At 37.3% G+C, this 25,821-nt stretch overlaps 1 protein-coding gene across 3 annotated transcripts in view; it reads left to right on the top strand.

The window, feature by feature from the left end:
• Nucleotides 1–25,437, top strand: part of wge (BAH domain and coiled-coil containing protein winged eye) — a 155,183-nt gene extending 129,746 nt beyond the window's left edge. For 2 of the 3 annotated variants that reach the window (XM_088273608.1, XM_088273609.1), the window contains 8 exons: nucleotides 9,053–9,163; nucleotides 13,806–14,078; nucleotides 15,646–18,980; nucleotides 19,328–19,556; nucleotides 19,960–20,897; nucleotides 21,341–21,532; nucleotides 22,764–22,928; nucleotides 23,449–25,437. In XM_088273608.1, coding sequence (XP_088129734.1) covers nucleotides 9,053–9,163; nucleotides 13,806–14,078; nucleotides 15,646–18,980; nucleotides 19,328–19,556; nucleotides 19,960–20,897; nucleotides 21,341–21,532; nucleotides 22,764–22,928; nucleotides 23,449–23,661 — 5,456 coding nt within the window. In that variant the 3' untranslated portion in view covers nucleotides 23,662–25,437. The remainder of the gene's footprint in view (nucleotides 1–9,052; nucleotides 9,164–13,805; nucleotides 14,079–15,645; nucleotides 18,981–19,327; nucleotides 19,557–19,959; nucleotides 20,898–21,340; nucleotides 21,533–22,763; nucleotides 22,929–23,448) is intronic. The other variant, XM_088273610.1, reaches the window with a different exon arrangement.
• The last annotated feature ends 384 nt before the right edge of the window (nucleotides 25,438–25,821 follow it).

Here is a 25,821-nt window from a genome sequence, read left to right as displayed (position 1 = left end):
AATAGTAATTAAACTAAAGCTTTGACATTTCTTGAAGGAATGGAAGTGTAGAAAAAGTGTCAATGTTATATAGTTTTTCAAAATTTATCCTTATTTTTGTTGAAAAATTATAACGATTCAGGTTGTTTTGTAGCGCTTCTAAACGCATGAATAACACAACATTTTGAGTGTGTCCAAATACTTGTTCATAAATCTGGATTATCTCCAACTATAGGAGTTATTTTTCATCCTTATTTGTCTTCATCTATGTTGAGATGTCAAAAAAATAGCATGAATTACAATTTTTGATTATTTTTGTTGAAAACTTATAACGTATCGGGTTGTGTGGTATCGCTTCTAAGCACATGGGGTACAGAGCGATGTTAAATTACTAGAAAAAATATCATTTTAAATGGATGAGGGTAGAATGAATGGAATACGCGGGGGGCCTAGATCTGGTTAGTCGTTTTTTTTGTATGAACTTTTCGTTAGAAGGTCAAACTTTATATACAGGAGCACTGAATACGGGCGTATTACAGTTTATGAGTCGATTTGTAAATCCATATTTTGTGTTTTATTCAATCGTATATAAATATAATACAGTAGACGGTGATCCGGACTGATATAAAAAGAAGAAGAAAAAAAAGATGAATAAATCTAGTTTCCTTTAGTAGAGCTCCCTCGCGGTTGTTTCACGAAGTTCCAGGAACGAATAGTGAATTGCTAGTCCACCATACGTGACCATGACTGGATGAAGGGATCGCGTTGCGTGCTGTCTAGGTGCTCCTTCGCCCCAGCCGCCACCGTCTCGATCGTCCTAGATTATCGTATATCATCCATCTATAATCGCATGTTACAATTCCATTTAAAAACGGTGTATCTTTATTTCGATTGATGAAGGAAGTGGATATCTCCAGCCGACAGCTAATTCGAGGGACCCATCTTTACATTTTTATCTTACAGCAGGGTCAACAAGATATCGTACCGTTGTTGATGAGCTATGCTTAACATCCACCTGTAATTCCGTATTGTCAATTAGCTTGCATTCTTCCACGTGTCTCATTTTGCAAATCAAAATTCCCCTCACTTTTCTAAATTGAAAAAGAAAGATGACCGGAATATACCTCGTAGAAAACATTTCTGAGAAAGAAAAGGGATAGATATATTGACATTCCAGGAAATAGGACAGGTAATAAAGCACACACCGTTCTATCTAACTCGAAATGAATTAGCGCTGCAAGGAAACACGTATTTTTACATTGGCTGCTCTTTAACGACTTAAAATCCGACATTTGAAGATGTTGATATAAGGAGTAAAATTCGTTTTTTTTTCATTAGTAAAAAAAATACAAAATTATTTTTCTTTTAATTAAAATTCAATCTTACGAAATACTTTTATATTCTGATGACTAAAATCAAATTGCCGAATTTCGATCTGATAAAAAAAAACTGTTTTGTTTCAAACACTTTTTTTAGAACCTCTTTACCACTTAGTTAAAACTTATATTTAAAAATAATACTAGCCCCGCTCCCATAGTTACATTAAATTCAATGGTCAACAGTTGGTTGTTTTGATTTTTGGTTGAGTTTTTACATTCTAATTTTTGTAACGAAAAATTCATTTTATTTTTTCAATCTTCTTATACTTGCTAATTATATTAATTATAATAAACTTCCGTAAATATGTTTAGGTACCTATATGTTTTATGGTTATTACTGAGCTTTTCAATGAAAAGGTTTCATTATTCTATTTAATGACGTACTAATAATGCCGGGTAGGAGGCTGAATCCATCCCATTCCCCACACTTTATCCCTATCTCTGTACTGAATACAGCGGGGCTTCCTGTGGGGTGATCTACCCCCGAGGGTTTCCCAACTAGGGGTGGTGTAGTGTAGCTAGCTACTAGCTGTGTACCTTGCGTACCCACCCTGCATCCCTTTCGTATCCCGGATGACCTCTGTCGAAGGGTGGCATATATATAATTAAAGGATGAATCAACTGAGCTCAAGTGGTAATATTTATAGGTAAAGTTCGGGATTTCATAAATACCATATTTTTCGGAACATACGACGCTCGGACGATAAGGTGCACATCAAATTTGTAGAATTTTTTTTCAAAAAAAAGAATAATGAGGTACTGCATTTTCAGATTGTGGTTCGTACTTTTGGACTATGTGTCCATTTTTTTTCAATTATGAGACGCATCGCAATTTTGAGGTGATTTTGCAAGAATGAATAATAAGTACGATTGAATTATACCAAGACTAAGAAATATAATTAAAGTGGGTTTGTAATAAAATTTAAAATAAAGTAAACTGTATAAATAAAGCAAAAACCTAATAAGCAAAGCGAAACAAGTAATAAAATTTAACATCATCTGATTTATTGAACTTTAATTTACCATTTTGATTGGTATTTACATATTGTTATGATGTATCCTAATTTAGAGTATAATTTGTGTAGGTATGTAGATATGATATTTGACATCTACACTGAATTAAATATCGAAATATCTGTTACTAATAATAAAGTTCCATCAAGAAATATCTATACATAGCATCAATGAACGTGTAGCGTTTAATAAACAATAAACCTCTGCTTATAGAAGATAAGTATTGTCAGCAAATCTTTATTTCCTTGTTTCGTTGAATATTAAGTTAATTCCTATGCCGGAGGGCCCATAAAAATATTATTCAATTTTATTCCGTGTTACTTTTCGATCGCTCGAGGCCTTCAGGCATCAAAATGAAAATAAAACAAAAGCAGTGGGGGGACCTTTTGGCCCATGCAACCGATCTTGCGTCTCTTTTCCCTTCCGCGAATCCCTCAGTACAGAAAGAGATGGTCGCGTCTCTCGCATCTCCGACACATTTTTTGTGAGAAAAAAGAGAAACCTAACGAAGGCGTGCAGAGAAAAAGAGACGAATGGAAATTGTAAGCTTTTTTAAATGGAAGCTCTTTAATGTCTATATATTAAGTACCTACATATGCAGTCGTTTTAGAGTTTAGAGAGAACGGTGAATTTCTGCTCGTAAATTTGACAGAATTGGATTTGGGAACCCGTATGCATTCATGCTACGTATATGCAAAAGGAAATATTATTAAATTCTATTTTGTTGAAATAAAAACAAATAATTTATTTAGATAAATGATGCGATTAAAGTTCACCTTTCTTTTATAAGTATAAATCCAATAATATAGAGAAAAATTTAATCAATTAAAGTTGAAATTAATTAATGTACTATTTCAACCTACTATATATTCATGATGGCTTCATTACGCAAAAGAGTTAGAATCTCGAAAAAAAAAAATATATATATATATATATATATATATATATATATATATATATATATATATATATATATATATATATATATATATATATATATATACATATGTATATATTTTTTTAAAACCATTAATGATCACAATAGAAAATAAGTGTTGTGTCTGCTTTTTGTTGAGCCAATTTCAAATTACTTGGGTATTTGGAAATTGTCAACACATTTTCTTATTTAGTGATTCGCTTTTACCATTTTTAACAAATAGTGTGAAACTTGTTTCAAGTGATTACCTACTTTTACTTATATTTTGATGATCTTGTATTCGGTACTCGGAAATTCACCCTAAAAATAAAATTATACCATTAAGTAATCATTAAAAAGATGTAAGTACAAAATGACAAGACAATAAATATTTTTGTTTCTGGTGGGTTACAACTTTTACATACAGTTATCGGGAGATCATAAATTGAGGATCCTTTTCCCTTGTAATGAGATAAAATATCGAACAACCCCTCGAGATTAAAATTCCAGAGCTCTTCACTTGACATTGTCTTGTTCGTTCTGTATAAATTACATCTATGCTTGCTGGCAATTCTGAAGCTGCGATGCAGGGCTTCTTCTAAAACGTTGCACGAAATTATTTAGTGTTATTTTTTTTTTAACATCTTTCCCATTCCGGAATGCCAGAGTTTTATGTTGAGAAGGACATCTATAAATCCTAAAACGAAGTGGTATTGTCGAATGATTCAACTTTTTTTTAAAGATCCTTCTTTTCATTTGGTATCAGTTGGTGTCTTAGGAAAGAAATGATCGGGAAGTTAAGTACCTTCAGGCTATTTTGACAGCCTATGTACCTTATATTCCAAGCGAAATTCTTTGTCGAACTTCGGAAGGCTTGAGATGAATTCAAACTTAATACTTTGAACACGAGTCGAATGCCAAATTTATTGTCTCTTATTTTATTAGTATTTTACATCGCTTTTTTGTACGTATGTTTGCCATTGAGTTTGTCAATCTAAATTGTAAGCGGGTTGGCTTTCAAATGATTGGACGAGTCGAAATAAGTCGATAAAATTACTACAGCATTGCCAGGAAACCATGTGACAATGTCGGTGTTCGGTACTTCAGAATATATAACCATAAATAGCTAGATAGAATAACTGTGGGACTTTTTTCCACGGGAAATCTCACACTGATAAGGTTATATCAGATTGCAAAAATAATATCGCTTGTATTGTTTTCTACCGTGATTCGCTGGCCTTTTACAATAATGACAGTGTGAATTATATATTCTACCTACCTATAAACGCTTGTTGAATCATCCGACGACGGTCATGTTGCCCTGGTACTTGATATTCATGTTAGAAGAGGTTGTCCTCTATTCTCGGTACTTTCTTTAAAATCCTGTCGATCCGTCGTAGGTAGGTACTTCAAAGTATCTTGTAGTTTTCCATGACGTTGCGATTTCGTTGGAAGTGTTTGAAGTAGGAGCAAATATCGAAACTGGTAACATATAATACAATATCTTGTTGAACCAAAATACGTAGTATTATTATATAATATACACTTTTCACCCTCATTTACTAACAACAAAAGATCTCATAATGATTTAGTCGGGAGTGTATCAAAATCCTGTCAAATTTTACCTTGTAACGAAAAGTCCACGCCAAAAAGATTATGCTGATCCTCACTCCCTGATCGTAACTTTCGTCTAGTTAAACCATATTTCCTAGTGTGCGCGTGTGTCTAAATGATAATGTGGTGTTAGTTTTGTCACCTGTATTACAAAATAATCATAAAGTAAGATTTCGTGAACACCGTAGATTTAATTTTCCATTAGGCGAATATCCAGTTCCCGGTTACTAGCACTATTGAGACTACGTATAAATGTGAATTATGGTGTTGTGACTTTAATATTCCGTCTTCATACAAAATGCTTTAATAATAGCCCACCTCGGAGATCTTCACCTCCCACATGTGAGATGATAAATCACGCGTATTTATTTATATAAAGGCCACCATTGTGGGCTTTATAATATGAGATATTCACTATTTACAAAAAGGAAACGTTTTTTTATCCCACCTGATTTTAAGTCTACTTTTATAACTAAATTAGTTTTAGCTACCTATCCAAATAGAAACAGAGTTATTCGTATTTTCACCGATCTAAAAATCTTCAAACTTGCATAATATATTCGGGTCTTTTGCGTACGAATTTACCAATCCGAATTCCTTTAGAATTCTGTTATAAAAGAGTCAAATTGAATGCCATTCAAAACCTAGAGCGAATCTATCACAAATTTCTCCGATTCGAATTGGGATTACCTGCTAGAATATGTATACCTAATGGACCAATTGAATTTAATAAATTTAGCCGATGAACATAAGTCACATTAAAATTCTCAATAACTCAGAAAAATGTGCAGAAACGGTTTGTTGATTCATAAATACGTATATTAAGTTATGTGATATTTATTCCATAAACAATAATTGCGCTATATTGTGTAGAAGGTTACTGAAAATCTAAATAAAAAAATAGTAATCAAATATAAAAATAACCACAAATTTATCATACATCTCTCATACAAACAACAACGAAACGTAACCATCAGCTTAATGTATGTGTAAGTGTAATCTCACCAACTTGAATCTTGAATCATATTTTTTGTTAGTAGAGAATGTGAGATAGGCTCGGCTCTATCGTCAATACAATATAAAAAAAAAGCCATCGTGAAATTGCCAAAACACGGTAAATCCATTTTGCAAAAGAAACTGTTGAAATATTTTTTGAAAATATGAAACATGTGATATTCTTTGATGTTTGATTTGTTCGTATTCGTTAGAATTAATCTTTTAAAGTAGCTACTGATATCTCATGCCCTTGATGACTCAAACTTTTAAATGTCCTTTTGGTACTTATTGAATGTAAAATGTTTAATTGAAGCCTTCCGAAGCCGAAGCAATGGATCGGTGACTTGTCCAAGTGCATTCGTACACATACTTGTAACTGTAATAACAATAGACCTCGTTGCACGCCTCAGTTGACGAGTGCGTACTCCGTTTACTCAAACGCGACAATTTTCGTAAACCTACCCACCTGCGCTATTCTATTTGCGCAACCATTAAAATTTCCTAGTGGTGGTTGCGTTACTTTTCCATTTTTCTCACCCCGGTAGTTACGAAATAGTTACGAGCAAAACTGATTTCCATCGGTCGTCCGGCTACCAGGAGCGCATAACTGGCGAGGAGGTACGCTCGAATGCGCTCGAGAGGGACGGAGTGCCGTTCCCTCTCCGTATTCTATCGCGCATTAGAGAGAGCGCGAGCGAGTCGACTAGATTACCTTCGTTCGCGCGGGACCGATCAAATAAAAGAGAAGCGAATGAATCGGTATAAAAATATTTATTACAACTCGCTCCGCAGTGTCGTACATTCGTTTTAGATATTATTTTGTTTCCCGTCGATGATTGCATTATCGCGTGATTCCCTGGAATTGCACTATCGGAGGAAATTCACTTGCATTCGGTGTGCACATTATAAAATTAAATTTAAAACAGTAAGCTCGTTTTGTAATGTTTTCTTTCTATTAAAATAGATGCCAGTCACGCCCATTGCCATATTATTATGAAAAGTGATTATCTTCTTTCGTACATTCTACGAAGTGAACAATTTATTAACAGCAAAGTAAATGGGCCAGCAATTTCAGATAAGAAAAAAAGTGCACATTAGTTTATTTCTAGCATTTAAAATACATATAAAAGTAAATAGGATAGTAAGAGTAAGCTACAAGTAAAAAGATGAATCTAAATATAAAACTTATCATCTGGAGCAGATTATTTTAATTTTTTTTAATTATTGATAGATCTTTGATACATCGTTTTGGGTATAGGTACACTTGGGTCTGTTTTTATGCGGATCTTATTTATGCGATTTTGAAGTTCTGCGATTTTCAAATGTGATGGAACCTATCCCTTATTTTGTATGTAGTTCAAGTCTTTTTTTATGCGAATTCGCACAAAAAATCTAAAATTTACAACCGTTAAAGTATGATTGTGTCACTGGCCCAAAGTTAAGATCAAATCTTACATCGCATCTAAGAGATACGTACTTTATGGGAAAAAACAGAAAAAGTACTTGTAATTTGGATTGAAGATGTATCTCAAAATTCGATTTCCCAGGAAAAAGCGCTTCTGTTTTTATTTTTATGATTTTTTTATAAACTTTTCAATGCGATTTTTGGTACATTCTATCATATTGATTTGAAGTTATGCGGTTTTTAAAAACAATGGATGTATTTATTTTAAATCAAACACAGATTTTTTTTTTTTTTGAGTCTACTAAGTTGTATTTTATTAACGAAAAACACATAAAAAATTATATTGTGACAATTGTTTCGCCTTGTTAGGGCATTATCAAACGAATGTTCTAACAAGGCGAAACAATTGTCACAATATAATTTTTTATGTGTTTTTTGTTAATAAAATACAACTTAGTAGACTCAAAAAATCTGTGTTTGATTTAAAATAAATACATAAATTAAAATGGAGTTCTACAAATTAAACGCCAAGTCAATAAATAAAAACAATGGAACCTATTCCCCAGTTTTGTATGTAGTTAAAGTCTTTTTTTATGCGACCCCCCATGGAACGTATGTATCTATCGCATAAAAAGAGACCCAAGTGTACACACATACTTTGAACATACTGATTGTTATTACAATTATTTTTAACTTTTTGTATCTCATACAAATTTTTTAAAGTCTCTCATTTGTATGTTAGTTATGCAGCTCAATACGGCAGTTTAGTATAATAATGATCTAATACTTGGTATTATTATGTGTCACACAATGTAACACATCTGGCTGAGTTAGTAACCTTTACTCAGCTGTGTGCGATGTGCTGCATGTTTGTAGAGTGCTTTATCTTTTTTATATTTTTTATCACTCCACACACAAAATACTTACGAGAAACATGGTCTAAAAAGTGTAAAGGTACATTTGATCACACTCACTTCAAGAGATGGACGAGTGTGCAGGAAAAGAGCAATATGTATGAAGGTAGGAGTCGTGCACTCGTTTTCCTGATTTTGGTAAAACGTAACTTCAACGTCTACTTACCTATTTCAAATATTCCGAAAGAGAAAAAAAACAACTAAAAAACTTCACAAATGTCGTTATAAGAGATACCCTCTAAATTGTCGAGTCTAAATTGATTAGACCAGGTGTCTATTAATGTAATTAGTCCAGGGTGATATAAATTGTCCTATAAATTGGTCTGTCCTTTGTCGATCAGGATCTATGAACGGCCATGAAAATACAAAGAATTAAATCAATATGCCTCTGAAAACAAGTGTTAAATGTTTTAAATTCGTTAAAAAAAAAACAAAAATTTAATTTAAGGAAAAAAAAATCATACAAAAAAAATCCAAACTTAAAATCAACAAAAAAATATTTTATGTAAAATAAATAAATTATACAAAAAACTCATTTAGCGTATTTATTTATCTTTAAAAATTTCACTTAATTATGGACGCAAATATTTATTTATCGTCTAAAAAATCCATTTCGTTAAATAAAAATTATCAAAGAGAAAAAAAAAGCGGAAAACATGTGACACCAATATGCCAGGAGCGCATGAGGAGCGCGCGGCCTCTCCCCGAGTCGAGTACTGAGCACTGAATACTACTGTAGACAGTGAACAGGCAACACCGAACACAGAGCATAGAACGCCGAACACTGAACATTGAGTAATCGAGAATTCCTCTTTATCTGGTGTGTGTTGTGCAGATGCGGTCGGCGGGATGGCGGTGCTCGGCGCGGGGGAGGGCGAGGCCCCGCCCGCGTGGCCCCTCCCCCAGCACCAGCTGCCGCCCTCGGCCGCCGCGTGGCAGTATCCTCGTGAGTATTCTACCATTACGTCATCGTATCAATATTTACGGCTCTTTGTTGTAATCATCACTGCAGGTTATTTGTCCAATTATAATGCAATAGGTAGGATGGAATTTCGCCATTCGTCTATTTTCAAACTGATTCGCTATCCGTGCGACAAATGCGCGTTGTCTTCTGGCAGTGTTGGTAGATATCCCAAAGTTAAAGTAGTCGGCGGAGCCCACGAATCGTGCATTTATCTAAAAATAAGATTATCATTACAAATGTTGAATCTAAGTAGCTAATGTTGCGGGTTCGATTCTGGCCAACTGTTAAATGAATTAAAAAACAATAATTATTTTAGGTGTTTGTGGTGTATTTTTCTTATCTTCTTTCCTCACCCCTTTTCTCCTCCCTGCTGTCAAGCATCTAAAATAGAAGCTTTCCGAGTTACTTTCATGGTCTTTTTATGAAAATCTTATGTCGATTGAAAACTGTTTTTTCTGTTAACTTTAGTGCGGGTGAGCATTCTACAGTTGTCACGTCTAAAAATCACATTCCGCGCACAATTTATTACTTTCCCGAAAAATCGTCTACCTCACAAAGCTCTTGTTTGACATCAAAGCCCAAAAGCATAGCCAAGGCTTTATTCAGGGAAGGATTAAGGGAATTTAATGTTCCCCCAGAAATTCTCGCGATTAGATTTTTTAGCAAAATTAGAAGTAGCCCATCAACCACAAAAATGAGCCTCCCGCTCCAAATTCTAACATTTTTGCGGAATTTTAGATAGGGACACTTTTATTCTAGTGGTAGGGTTGGGCTAGAGAGAGCTCGGAGGGTCTGGCGCGAGCCCCTTTTTAAAGTTAAGTACGAAAAGCAGGGAAACCTTTGTTAAATTTAATGTAATATATAAACAAAATCTAGAAGATGAAAATGTTAAAAGCCCAAATAATTTCGGCGTAATCACCAATTTTGAAACTTTTCCTATTCGAAATATCTCAATATTTAACTTTTTCTTCTATTTTATTACAATTTATTTATTTTATTATTAAAGACCCTTTTTGTTGTCTTCCTATGCCACTTTTAAGTTAATGTATGTGTAATAAACATTATAAGCAAATGTGTAAAGGATAAACATGGTGTTTCCAGGGGCGTGCTTTCCATATAGACATATTCTATAATACTCGTATAATCATATAGATTTAAATCGTGTTGACAAATGGTTTCGTCCATCATTTTCTTTTAAGCTCAAAACATTAATTCCAGTGGAGGGCGAAAGAATTTGCAGTTTCATTGAAATGCTAGATAATGGGTGACTTTTTCACCTTCCACTTAACATTTACAAATCTGAGTTTGGCATGACATGGTGTCAACATTTTATTGATAACGTGTCTTAGATCCATAAACGAGTATGCTTATCTTCAAATACCAAGGCATTTCATGCACTTGCTACCATATCTGCCACGTCACGATCTTCGATCTCTCTCATCTTCTTCATTTAGCATCATTCTCAGCGAGCTGTAATTCACTAGAATACCTACTTTCAAAGCGTGGAAAAACGGATACAACTACCACATCGTGCCGTTTTCTTCAAATATAGTCATAGAGGATGGTACGCCACACTCGTCTGTCCTGACGCATACTCCTAGTTTCTTCTACATCCATTCATCCAGTCACGCATACTCTCCGGTTACATAGACTTTTGATACGACCAGATTTTTGGTTCTAATTAATTTGGTCCCACGTCCTGTTCTCCAAAATTTTCCAATTGCCAAATATACTCATTTATTCATTTTATCGTCATCCATTCGCTTCAAATGTCTAAACCACCTCAAATACTCATTCTTAATCCTTTCGATTATCCTGACTCTACCTTAGGTACATGTCTTTCTAATACTTCATTCTTAACTTTTTCTTCACACATTCGCCCGAGAGATCGCATTTCAATTGCGTTAACTCTGCTTTCATTTTTTGCCTATTCCATGTTTCGCTTCTATATCGTGGGTGTACTGGCAAAAAACGTTCACTCGAAAATATGAAATTTTGACTTATTGATGCATGATTATAAAGTTTTCAACGTTGTATAAACTGGCAAAATACACTATAAGTAGTTCAAAATATCATGTTTATGTGGTTTTAAAAATAAATTCAACTTTAAGTTTAATAGCGGGTATTTTATTCTGACTTAAAAGCTTTAAATTACAGGGATTTCAGAGTTAACATTCTTTGCCAGTATAATCTTAACATTAGTGTTGACACTAGCAATCCACTCTAAACTGGCGTGGGAAAAAATCATGCATGACCTGAGAAAATAATAAAGTTTAGTATATGACCATGACTTCCAAAGTTACATTTTTTAAATATGTTAATTTTACTTGTGAAGTTTATTTACTTACGGCTTTACTGCCTTTAACAATGTTGCAGTGCTTAATTAAATTGTGAAACGTGCAGTGCTTAATTACATCGGGAATCGAACCCTGGAACACTTACTCGGTAATAAAAAGTTGACCAACATGGCTTACATTTATCGTTTATACGCCCGAACGATCTATGTATTTCAAGCGAAGAAAGGAAGATCATTTCGAAGTTTTTGTATACATACATACTTCTAATAAATTTCACGGTTGAATGTCGAATGACCTGGCCCTGTTGCACTGCCAGCCACATCTCCAAACATATGCTCCAAATTACACCAATTTCCTGCTCCAAACTTGACAGTCCACGCCCCGCCCCCGCCCCGCCCTGCCCGCCTGGCCCCGCCCCGTCCCCGCGTCGACTAATCGCGGCCCGAGGAGGAGTGAGGCGTGCATCGTGGCCACCCCCACTTTCGTAGGCTCACTTTTCACTTCGTGGAATAAAATTATGGCTGTTTTGCACGTTTTTCGAGTGTGCACTTGTTAGATGAGGGGCTTTATGGAGATTTAATTACAACATTTTGAGTGTGTCCAAATACTTGTTCAGAAAATCTGGATTATCTCCAATTACAGGAGTTATTTTCATATTATTTTTTGACATCTCATCAAAGATGAAGAAGAATATAGAAGTCTGGGCATTTACATCTCACCGATACGGCTGTCCAAACTCAAAACACAGTAAGGGACATTTTTTTGTAGTACGTTTTTTTTTGCATTTTTGGACTAAGTAGATTTTACATAGTCCAAAAATGCAAAAAAAACTACTTCAAAAAAATGTCCCTTACTGTGTTTTAAGTTTGGACAGCCGAATAGATGTCTCTAGTGAAGTTCTAGTGATTCAAGAACAAGGTTTCTAAATTGGTTCGTATATATAAATATATAGAACCTCCAAGAATTTGAATAGTGTGGTTGTCAATAATGGGTAGAAATGGTGAATGTTACACGTGTGTAAAGTGGTCACTTAAACCAGCCTATGACGGTCGTCAGCCCCGTAAATGCCCAGGCTTCCATATTCTTCTTCATCTTTGATGAGATGTCAAAAAATAATGTGAGATTTAATTACGTGTTTTATTGAATCCAGACGCAGCGATGGCTTTTATTGTGATGTATTTTTAGTTTGCTGTTTAAAATGCAGTTTGATGTGGCCTGCCGTAGCAGCCATGGGCAGGTACTGGTGCACTAAATATAGCAATCGTACCTTTGATGTTGCGGATCGAATGGCATGGTAAACGAAAGTTAAAGAACGCTAGTAAACTCACGTTTGGAACAATGAGAGTGATATATTTAATATAATAAAACTGAAAACGCATTTGTTTACAAAATAATTTCCATAAAATTTCTCATAAAATATTTTTTTATGAGAAATAAATAATAATACTAAAAATAATAATTTTAACTAACTAACTAACCAACAAGCAACTTTTTCGTAGGGGTAGGCAGAGAGAATAGAACGTCACACCAATCTGTCTTTGCGAACAATCTTCGCCTCTTCCACATTCATGAATCTCCTCATACATACTCGCCGATTATTCCGACTCCTGACCTGACCATTTTCAAGTAGATGAAATACTGGATCATGCCGAGTTTTCCTCGGTCTTCCTTCACTTTTATTACCAACCACATTTTCCACATACATTTGTATTCTATGCTCTGCTACTTCCTTTTCCTCCTCCACTAACAAACTCTCTCTCTTGCTGTGAAATATAATGCAACTCCAGAAGCTCTTCGGTGGTCAGCTCTTGGCTCTTCCACAAGCTCATCAATATCCATTTTTAGTTTTCAAACACCGTATGTGAAGCTAATTCTAAATTTTTGAGTTGGGTCCTTGGGACGTTGAAGGTTGAAGAGGGGGTACGAGCTGTTTCTTATGTTTACTTATTTATTTAATTATTATTATTATTTTTTTAATTCTTATTAGTGGGAACATAGACAATAGACAAGGGAGGCTTTAGTCATTGTCATATTTGTCATATTGTTAATTATGGGTTTATTATAGCAGTAACGTTGTTATCCACCTCTAGTCCCGTGGTATTGGCCAAAGAAACAATTTTCACAAAGACGTCTTTCTGCGTCACTCATTTCGCGAAATGTCACTCGCTGAGGGAGCATTTTTTTCACAATCTGTTTTGCTCGCTAAGCGAATTGCTCGTTATGAGAGGTTCCACTGTATATTGCTCTTAAAGTGGATTAAAAAAATGATTCTATTAATCTTCAAAATTACAATTGTTTTTAACGAGTGTTTAATTTCCCTCTCGTAGCTCAAGTGTCGGTGGAGTCGTGCGTGGGGGGCCTGCAGCTGGTGCGCGACCCCGGGTCCGGGGGGCTGCAGCTCGTGCGCGAGGCGCCCCCCGCGGGGCTGCAGCTCGTGCGGGACCCGGCCGCGGGACTGCAGCTCGTGCGCGAGGCGCCCCCCGCGGGGCTGCAGCTCGTGCGCGACCCCTCCAGCGGCGCGCTGCTGCTGCTGCCGCCCGCCTACCTGCAGCCGCCCGCGCCGCCCGCGCAGCCGCCGCACCACCACGACATGTGGCAAGGTGACTACCTTGCTATATCTCACCCCCCATCCCCATGACTAGCCAGAATGCCCACTGAGGATTGTCTCTCTTCTCTCCTTCCCCACAGAGGCAGACGCCAGTTGAATGACGTCTACAAAAATACCTGCAGACAACCTACCATGGGTACTACACGGAATTTTACTGTCCGGCAGTCCAGTTTTTTTCAAATAAAACCGACTACGACAGTTTAACGTGCCGAGTTCACCAATCCGAAGAAAGATGGACAAAAGCACAAGCCAATCATCCGTTTTTCAAGCTAACCGGACTGTCGGACAGTAAAATTCCGTGTAGTGCACAGGCGCTCATACTGTCTCTCTCCAACATCCGATTTTATCGAGTTACATCAACTTCCATTTGCTCCGTGTTATTGTATTTCTCTCCTCGTGTAACGTTGTGTCCGGATCCTATTAAATAATCAATAGTCATCAATTATTTAGATGGGAATTGCATTTATTATTTACCTTGGTTATTATGTACAAGGGTTATCATTAATATAGATCATTGAGTGGATTTTTATTTCTTCTAACTTAAAAAGAGATATTTTATTTTGATCTGTGTTGTGGAACAGGAGGGATAATATAGTTTGGGCCAAACAGGAACTGGGCATTTGCTCATTGCTGGCAGGAAACCATGTAAAACTTCTCAGGGGAAGCCGGAACGGAAGGTCTTTTGACTATGTACTATGAAAGGTATGGTACCAAATAGTTGCCAATCAGTCCGATATCCGGTTATACTCTCAGCAGTTCACTAAAGTTAAGTGAGTGCAATTGAGCTGTGAATCACTTGATCTTGAAGGTACTAGTATGATTAAACCAAGGAATATATTCGTGAACATGACTTCTTTGTCTTTCGTTTTCACATTTGCAGTTTCCTGTTAATATTTGAACATTGTTGGCACGGTGCCAGCGTTATTCGCTTCCAAAGCTAGATGGGCTAGTCTGAGAGTTATTGTGAAATAGGTTTTCTGCCATTTACGAGGTCCAGGCATCAATTTTTGGTTTTTTCAACACTACATTTAGTGTATTTTCACATTACTAAAATGATAAATTGTCAAAAAAAAATATTTTTCTCGCTTGCACAGTAGGTCGGGCCAATCTGAGAATGTTTTCGCATTAATTTAACAACGATATAAAGTCTCATACACTTTGATTGGTATTTAAAGAGTGGATAGTAGGAAATCGCCGGTTTTATCTATAGTATCTAACTCCATCCAGGCTCACATCATGGAGGAATTTCAAATGGAATTAACCAGTTACAAAAATACGCTTTATTGAATTTTTAGATTCGCATAGAAGACAACAAAGTACTCGTATGCTGTTGGAAATCAATAGATTGTACTCAATAGTTTTTTACTCTCTCCCTAAAGTATGCTCCGATGGATTTATACACATTACGGATGAAGCCGACCAATGACACGAGCATAATGGCGATCTTGTTTAATCTTGAAAATGCGCGATGTGCGATTTACGATGTCGTGAAACCGCAAAAACAATACGAGGAATTCGCAGAATAGGTTATAAGTATTATCGTTTTGTTTCCTTCACAGAACAATTCCAGCAAGCGGTGGTGTGGGGCGGGTATGGCGGGGTGGGCGCGGGCGTGCTGCTGCCCCACATGCCGCCCCCGCTGGCGCCGCTGGCGCCGCTGCAGCTGCTGGGCGCCGAGCTGCTCACGGCCTCCACCACGCTGCACCACCACACCACGCACCAGACGCACCACAGCACGCGCCTCGTGGCGCTGGCGGCCGAGCCCAAGCTGCCCCCGCGCGCGCCCGCCCCGCGCGACCAGGGCTTCCTGCTCTACCAGCTGGACTGCCGCGAGCGGGCCGCGCCGCCAGCCGCGCCCGCCTTGCCCGCCGCCGCCGCCTCGCCGCCCGCCTCGCCCGACGTGCAGGACGCCTCCAACCAGACCGACACGCCCACGCCCAGCGAGGAGGACGAGCTCAACTCCAGCCACGCCGCCGAGTGCGCCTCCGAGGACATCAAGCACATCATCATCCCGCGCTCCCTGCAGGACCAGGTCGACAACATCAGGATCACGACGGTCGGCGATAACAACATTCAAATCACTCCCATGCTCTATGTGGATTCGTCGGTCCAAACAAAGAAAGAACCGAAGACTCCCGGCGTTGAACACTTCAGTCCTTCACTAGAATCTGATGCCGGAACTTCCCAGTCCTGTCCTCCCGCGGATGTTACCGAGAAATGTACCGATCCTCGGGAAAATAATTCCCAAGTACCGGAAGACCTCTCTATCGCCGACCCGAGTCCGGCTGACATCACCGAAGCGACCGCCGAGTGCCAACCTGAACCTAATTCGACCGTTCTACCCGATATCACAAAGGACACTGTTACTAATGAACCGCAAAACTCTATGCCCGAAGTTAACAAAAAATCCGATACCCCGGAAATGAAAGTCGTCGAAACGTTTCAGCTCCAGAAACCTATTCAAGTCGATTTGAGCGGATTAGAATTGCTGTCCAATAGTATCGAGCAATTCGAAACCAGGTCGAAAAATATGGAATCCTCTCCTGGTAAAATACCCGCGCTGCATATGCCCAGTTTAGGAGATCAGGTAACTTCTACCTCGACCCTGAGTGTAGATGTGAGAGATTCTCTCCATCCGCCACCCGTTATTGTGATAAAAACATCGCCCAAATCGCCCAAACCTGTTCCGGAAATGGAGACTACTCGTTTTGATTTTCCTCCCGCTAAGGCTCACCGAGCTAACGGCGCCGAAGATAACAGTTCTCTGGATGCGTTGGGATTACTGTGCGCCCTAGCGGAACAGAGGTTTATGGAAGAAGAGGAGGAGAGAAGAAGTGAACACGGTTCCGTCTCCAATACCAGCGCTAGTGAAGAATTTCCTCAAAGAGAAGTTACATTGCCAAATATCAAAATCGAAAACCACGACAAGAGCTACTCGGATAAATGTTTAAAATCAAAAGAAGAGTGGTCAAAAAGTAGACTACAATTGATAAAATGTACCGAAAACCAGACACCATCTGATCGTAGTGGAACTTCTCTAGATGAGAATTTGAAAAAAGAGTTTGGAAATGTCAAAAAAAATCTTTTTGATAAGGAAGACAATGATAGGTTTAAGAATTTGGATAAATATAAAGAGTTTTTATCCGCGATGCAATCATCGGCGGAAAGAAAACAAGGAAAAGAGCAAATCCAAGATAACAGAATACTTGACAAACGGAGAATGTCTGAAAAATCTAGAAGTAGTTCCACCTCTACCATCGACACAACAGAGTTGAGTGAATCGTTAGATAAAAGCTTTTCGAAGTTCAAGAAATGTGAATGTAAAGACGGGGAGACTCACACATGTAAAGAACGGGTCAAATGGCTCAGTTCCATGAATGCCATGGAATTGGATATGATAAAGCGTCTTGCGGATTTAAAACGGCAATATAGGGAAAAACAAATGGAATTGAGTAAACTTACACCGAAAAAGAGCCCGGAAGATCCGTTTAAAAGAGGTCCGGGAAGACCCAGGAAGAAGTCCACAGCGTCTGACAGAGCCAGTTCGCCGACTCCCGATATATCTACTTCTTTAAACTTTAGATTAAAACCGGCATCTGGAATTTTTACATCGTCTATATCTGACGACACTTTGAAGACCGTCGACAGAATCGGAGGCTTGGCTAAACTGTCGGAAGATGAACATAGTAATCACAACGATAGCAGAGACAGACACTTGAGAAGTGTGTCTCCCATTGCCGACAGCAACAGCAGTCAGTCATCTATCGCGACTCAGAGCTCATCCAAGAAGCGTAAAGTTGGGCGACCGAAAAAGCTTTTATCTACTCCCGGATCCCGCATTGCGACTGAAACAATCGTCGCTAAGAAACCAAAATCTAAGAGTAGTCTTGTGGGTTATTTGTTAGCTGCTAAAAGTAGACTTAACTTGCCCACAAGTAAAGGTGGAATTATTTATTCTAAAACTAATCCTCCTAGACCATGTGAAAATGATAATTCTCGGAAGAAAATTACTACTAAAAATTATAAAGGTTTGAAATTGAAGACTAATTTAAAACCGACAGATACTACTTGTTATTCCAGTCCGGCTAGTTCTGTCTCCGAATACAAATATCCAGTCGGTTACGATATCAAGCAAAAGTACGGTTCGCTTCTGAATATTGATACCAGCTCTGGGAGTAAAATGAGACCGAAGCTAAAGGCTGAACCGAAATTGAAAGAATATTCGGAAGAAGACGATGTAAATAACGATTGGTGCGGCTCTCAATCCAATCTCACAGATGTCAAATCTCAAAGTTCCTCCATGGAGAGTTTGCAAGAAGTGCACCTTAAAAATAAGCAAAAAACTGATCAATTGGCTCTTAAACATAAAAAAGTGATTGTTCCAAAAACTACTCCAGCGAGAAAGAAAAGGGATTCTAAAGACGTGTACGACACGAGTGACAGTGAAAATGAGAAGACGACCCCTAAAAAGCGACGGATGAGCAAAGCCAGCGATTCAAAAACTCCCACTGCCGGAAAGGTGAAGAGTTCTAGTAAGAATGCAAACATAAAGAAGAATATCAAGAAGCAGATGGATTTTAAAGACGATTATGACGCAAGTGACAGTGAGAATGAAGAACACGTTAAGCGGAAGATTACCAGCAGCAATGAAAAAACAGTGGTCAAGGCAGACAGCACAGATATCCTGGTGAAGAGCGTGGACCGCGGGCGCTGCACCCTGATGTTGGACCAGCTGGGCGGGGGGGAGGTGCGCGTGCTGACGGCCATGGGGGGGTTGTTCTACGCGGGCAGCCTGCGAGCTGTGAGGGCCCCTGATGTATACGCAGTCACTCTCGACGGAGAGAGGGGCAACCGACCACACATTCTCTCTAGAGAAGAAGCACTCCGTGATGCGGTAAGTTTTGCCTTCTTGCATCTAAATTTCTTTATTATTGTCTTTATTATTTTAATTTCTTTATTATTTTAATAAAGGATTCAAACAGCAGCCATAAATGAAATGTGGACCTTCCTCTACTCATAGCACAAAACAAAAGATATTCAGTCAGTTGGAATTATACTGTTTTTTTAGTAATAAACCCACCAATATATAATATACTTCCTTACTTAATCTGTACTCTATATGGAGCATGTGGAGTCCACAAACTACCTTCAAGCGAACAATGTATAGTATAGGTACTTATTAAATGTTAAGTGGAAGATTTTGTATTGCTACTTGTAACTATTCTCATTTATCTAAACCAGATTTTGGAAGTCTTACCAACCTCTACGAGCGAGTTACTTCCCGGAACCCGGCTGTGTGCGTACTGGTCTCAGCAGTACCGCTGCCTATATCCCGGCACAGTGGCTGAACCTTCCACCCCGGACCCCCTCTCCGACCACAAGTTTGTGTCGGTAGAGTTTGACGATGGAGACTCCGGCAGAATAGCCCTCGAAGACATTAGGCTATTACAACCGGACTATCCCATTGTTGGTGAGTTGATAATGGTTCATAAATTACAAACTTATTGTGGTAAAAATATTCATATTAACCTCTCGAGTAGTAAGATATTAATAAAAAGTTTGTATGTACCCAATGTACCTATGTGTATTATTGAATATCAACATTTTAAACATTTGCCACACACATAATCAATAAATTTTGTCATTTTAAAATAATCATACAGTAGGCACGGAGTGGTTAAGTTATAATAATTTGACTAGCTGAAAATACTACCTAATAATGTAAATAACGATATTTAAAGTACATAAATGCACTTCTTGAATATGTCAGTATAAAGGATTATATTTGAACGCTTTGTTTTATTTCCTCAGTCACAAATTGATTTCTCTAATTCTCCGGATAGAAAGTAATGTTTTATTTTGTAATTTTGCAGAATATGACTTAAATCCCCTGTTGACACTCAGCAAAAGAAGACGGCAAACCAGCGTAAACAGCACTGATGACAAAAAGGCTAATAATACTTCCGTGAGTTCAACTACGTCGACAGATTTAAACACCTCCACTCAGATTCCGAAGGTGGGTAACGGATTAGATACTTTTGTATCCAATTCTGAACAGTCTCAATTAGAAGCGGAGTTCAGCCACAGGGAAAGGAAGAGACTAAAGAAACACAAAAAAGAAAAACTAAAGAAACTGTTATCGAGAAGCGGCGATGAAAATTCCAATGAAGATTTTATCAGGAAGAAGAAGAAAAAGCACAAGTGTTGCGATGATCACTGCAAACACCGAAAACATCATAAAAAACATCATAAGAAGCATAAGAGACATCACCATTCTAGTTCCAAGGAACATTCCGGTTCATCTAGTGAGGATCCAACCAGGAGCGCAATGCTCGCCACTGCTTTGAGCCAATCTCCATTCTTCAAGATCAAAGATGTCAGTGTGAATTTATCCGGCGGTTTGGATTCAACTAATATAAAAATCGCCACTAAGAGCTCTACCGAAACTAATGCAAATGTTTCCGGTACCAAAGCCCCAATCAAAAAGAGACCACCTGTTAAATTAATCAAAAAGTCTCTTTTGGCCAAATCAATGAAAATGAAGAGAGGTAAGAAGATAACGGTCACGGATGTAGTTGAACAAAATGGGTGCTTGGAATTTGCAACAAACTCTGGATTGACCGGCACGGATAAACCGGGAGGTCCTTTGGTGAAGAAAATTAAAATAACTAACACCAATGGAAAGAAAGATGATAAAGAAAACTTGAAGGACAGTGGAATTGGCATTGATCATGATGAAGCTGATGGGGAGGAGGGCAGTAATTCAGCCTTCAACGGAGCCAATGAACCGGAGACAAAGAAAGAAATAAAGGTAAGAAATTAATAAAAAGAGTATCTTTAGAAATCACTTTAGTTCACCAAAAAAGGTCCCGGAACTTACTTCATGTCAACCTTTATACTAAAAAAAATATTTGTTCAAATATCATTTAAATATCTATTACAATACCATATTTTATCATTTTGACGAATTAAATGAATATAGATTGTAATTACGTAAGCGCAAACATTGTTTCGTCTAATTGATTTGGAAAATTTGAAAATAATTAAATTTATCCGTGAAACAAGGTGCCGGAATGCCGTTCCACCCCGTAACATGGTAAAAAAGCCCTGTTCATTACTATCTTTTAAGCATATCCAATATACCACTTTCCAATACTAAATCCTATGTGACTAAATTTCACAAAAACACCTCTTTAGATTATGACCAAATTCAGTATGACTATGAATATTGCAATATCTAATCTTATCTTGCAGAATATCAAGAAGCGGTCCAGCTCATCCACATCGGAGTGTGGCGGTGGTGGCGGCAGCAAGATGGCCGCCTTTCTGCCGGCTGGCGCCCAGCTGTGGGGCTGGCGCGGCGCCGGCCACCGCCGCCCACAGGCTCGTGGCCGCGCGCGCAAGTGCTTCTACCGCTCCATACAGAGAGGACAGGAGGTCATTAATGTGAGTGCTGCTCCTCTTACTTAATTTTCCTCTGGGGAGTCTTAAGGTGGGGTCTGACTGGAGCATTTTGTCGTAACGTAACATTCGCAGCGGGCATCCGAACATCGGATGGAGTACTCGGAACGAGCTCGGCTCGCTGTACTGGCTATACGAATGCTCGGATCGTAATGTGTTACGTTACGACGAAATGACTCCGGTCAATCCCGACCGTAATATGGATGAGTATTTTTTTATGTCTACGGACCGCTGGCGATGGGATTTGATAATTATGTACAAATAGTTAAGACCTTAAAAAAGAGATTGGTATTTTATATTAATATAAAAACACAATTGTATAATTCTTTCTTTTCTGTCTTTGAAATGAGGCCAGCGCAGAACGGCTGTCCAAACTTAAAACACAGTAAGGGACTTTTTTTTTGAAAAACTTTTTTTTGCATTTTTGGACTAAGTAGAATCTACTTAGTCCAAAAATACAATTAATGTTTTTCAAAAAAAATGTCCCTTACTGTGTTTTATGTTAGGACAGCCGAGAAGGTAAAATTACAAACCATTATTTGAAGAGAATAATGAATAAAAAAAAGTATTCATTCTTCTCTTCAAATACCGGTTACATAGATTAATTATCATGGATAATGGATAATAAAAAAAAAATAATCCGGATATTGTATGTTACTCGTATAATATATATTCTTCTTCTTCTTGGTGTAGGCCTTGTGGCCTGTTTTTAAGAGGGATTAGCTTCCTGCTATGTCGATTCCCAGCTGTCGATGCATCTCTTGGGTGGTCTGCCCGGAAGTCGTCTACCTTAGGGTTGGCCATACATGTGGGGGGATCTGGATGGTTCTATTCTCCTCACACGCACATACCATTGTCTCCTTCGTTGCCTTCCCCACCTAACGACATCTTTGATCTCATATTTCAAATATCATATTTCCTTAATCCTGGCGTTTCTTATTCTGTCTCGTAGACTCTTGCCTGATATACTTCTTAGAGTCTTCATTTCTGACATTAAGCGTGTTTTTTGCTCCGCTCTACTTTTGATCCCATACGTCATTATATATGAGTAACATAAAATATTAATTTAAAATCATTAATCTGATAACAAAAATCAGCACAATAATCCAGAATCCAGACAAAGTAATCCTGTTAGATAGTTTGCAACGCTATTTTCTTTGACAATTCAGTAGAAAAGATTCTAAAAGACAGTTGATCTCATATTCGGTATTGGCAGGTGGGAGACTCGGCTGTGTTCCTGTCCACTGGACGCCCGGACCGGCCATACATCGGGCAGGTGGAGTCTCTCTGGGAGGGCTGGCAGGGCAGCATGGCCGTCAGGGTCCGCTGGTACTACCACCCCGAGGAAACCATCGGCTGCCCCGGGACCCTGGCCACCGCAGTGAGTTAACATTTCTATCTCTGTACTCGGTGCCGAACCCTTCATTTAACCCTTTGAACCCGTTAAACAAAAAATAAAAGTTGATTTGAAAAATGACAACACGAAAAATGAAACCGGACTGATCCCTGAAGCGGAGGAGTGATTACCTTGTCTTCAGATAAGTAACGATCAAGATAACACTATGCCAATATGATGCAGTGCCCTATGCACCATTGGGTGCGGACAAGGGTTAGAAGGAGAAATAAATGTTGAACTCCTTACCAAAACACATGGCGGACTCTAAATTTTTATTCCATAGCAAGGAAGTTTGTAGCAACACAGACTTGTCACACCGAATTCGAATAAAATCTAGTTATTTTGACATATTTTGTAATAATATAACACAGAATGCAATAAGTACATAAATATTTTTTCTTGTTTATTTTTTGAAGCGCATATTTTCAACTTCACAATGAATTCATTTCTTTTCTCACCGTGGACGACCAAAAGGATCACTTCTAATAAGGTTGTCATTTTGCAGGGTGGACTATTTGAATCTCCTCACACAGACGAGAATGACGTGCAGACAATATCTCACCGCTGCGAAGTGTTAACTCTCGCTCAGTACCAGCTTCGTGTGTCTAATCAGCCGCAAAAGTGCGATAATAATGACACATATTATCTGGCCGGCCACTATGATCCTACTCACCAGACTCTACGCATGGAATCGGATATTCCGTTCGCCGCAGAATAGAAAATCTCTTCTCGAATCATATGTCTCTGGTACATACTTGAAATACCAGAGTGCTGACGAGAAATTAATATTTTCTCGAAGCGTATGAATTTTTTTTTGTTTGAAATAATACTAGCTTTACACGTGTGCTAAGTTTTCTTCCAAATCTACACTTTTTATTGTAGTGAGAAGTATTACATATATCGACAAAACTTTAAAATGTCAGTGCAATTTCAAGGCCATTTCTTGCGAGATTCGGGCATGACCTGTTGAATGATTAAGTCATACTTACAATTTTAATTGAAAACAATGATGCATATGTACAAACTATAGGTATTCCCTTATATGATAATATAATACAACTCGAGTAAATTCTTAGATTGTGTGTGTACTCAATGTTGTATCCTATAGAATACTTTATTACAATGGGAATTTCACTACACTTTGATGGCAAATTTAATAAACCTTTAGGTTTTTTAATTCTACTTTTCTGATAATGTTGTATATGCGTATTTGTAACCAGTAAACTATAGCTTGTGTTTGACTGTGTACCTATATGTATTTAAGGAGAACCCATTGTATTAACTTAAAAATAGTTGTAAGTTTCTAAATAAGAAAAGACTTAATACAAAAATATCCAGCATTTTGTTTGTTTTTTGATAATTTTATAAGATTTAGTATTTGGCCTAAAATATTATTATATTTTTCTTACGCAGTTTCCAGTCTAACTAACATTATGTATTTGCAAAATGTCACGTGAATTTACAAACCTAAATTGCGATTAATTTTGACCTTTTGTATATATGTAGTATGTAACTCAATTAGCGCTTTATATTTGTATTTAATGTAATAGAGAACTTAGGCGTAGTTGTACTTATGGAACATTGTCGCAGGAAGTGAGGAATGATGTATATTTTTGTATGGATTTACCGATATGTGAATATGGTCGTGGAGAAAAGGACTGGATAAGATAGAGGGTTTTTTTACACATTTTGCATGAACATACATATTGCGTAAGTGTTGCCGCACAAATGGATTATATCAGTCCAGCATTTGTGCAGTTAAAGAATACAGGGAAACTTTGAGATTGAGAATTTATAGATGATTGCTAATACTAGTATCATATCGGATAGGGTTGAAGGACCTGAGAATTTTGGAAAGTAATAACTTAATGGGATGCGTAAAGTCTAAGTCTTTATTGTTACGGTGAGGTGTCGGACATATTGTTTTCAAGTTATCTTTTGAATTTTTAGAGTTGTGGTTTTTATACCAAATTCTTCTTAGAGTATTATAAATTACAATACTTACATAAACTCAGCCAATTATTTTATTATTGACAATACGATGAACGAGAGTTGAAATGGCATGCATGTTTACTTAGGCAACATGCATTACTGCGAAATGGTTCCATTTTATAAATACCTATTGTAAAATGATTAAGTATCTTTATGTTTCCTGTAAATTTAGACGGAATTCTTTATCGCTGTAATTATAATTATTTGTATTTAATTTTCTGTGATCCTTGTTATGTAAATAATTTTGAAGGATATTATTTAACATGTTACATTTATTTTTTATTACCGATAAGTTTGATAGTTATTATTTCATACATTTTGCATATTGAAAATTAATATAATGCGTATAGATGTATGTATGTTGTAACCGAGGTTTTTTCTTTTTGGTTTGTTTAATTTCACTGATACGAAGACAAATTGAATATTTTTGAAATATAAGGGTTTTTAAAGATTTTATTAGTCAAAGAGATTCTGGTCAGAAAAATAATAAAGAGAAACAAAATTTATTTAAAGGACGTACAAATTTGTACGTAATATATTATTTTGCTCGTAAAAGATTTAAGAGTATTGAAAAATTGACGTGAATAAGTTTTATTTGGATCTATTTGGAAAATTGATCAAACATTGTATACTACATTTCTCTTAGTTTAGGTTAGTTAAGTTATATAAACAAGAAAATAACCTCAAGTGGGAGGGGTACATCCCCATTACATTATACATTCATATATCTCACGATTGGTGCTAGGATTTTATTTGTATGAATAATACTTAATACTTCCAGGGTTTTTTTTTTAAATAAAATTTATTTACATTTTTATGCTGTTAATCTCTTCAATGCGGTAGACTTGTAGATTACAGTAAATAAAAAGTACAAAATCAATGTGCT

The sequence above is a fragment of the Brachycentrus maculatus genome, unplaced genomic scaffold (genome assembly GCF_059751285.1).
Source record: "Brachycentrus maculatus isolate JH-2025_06_01 unplaced genomic scaffold, ASM5975128v1 h1tg000589l, whole genome shotgun sequence".
NCBI classification, from domain to species: domain Eukaryota; kingdom Metazoa; phylum Arthropoda; class Insecta; order Trichoptera; family Brachycentridae; genus Brachycentrus; species Brachycentrus maculatus.
This window is presented reverse-complemented; position numbering and strand designations above follow the sequence as displayed.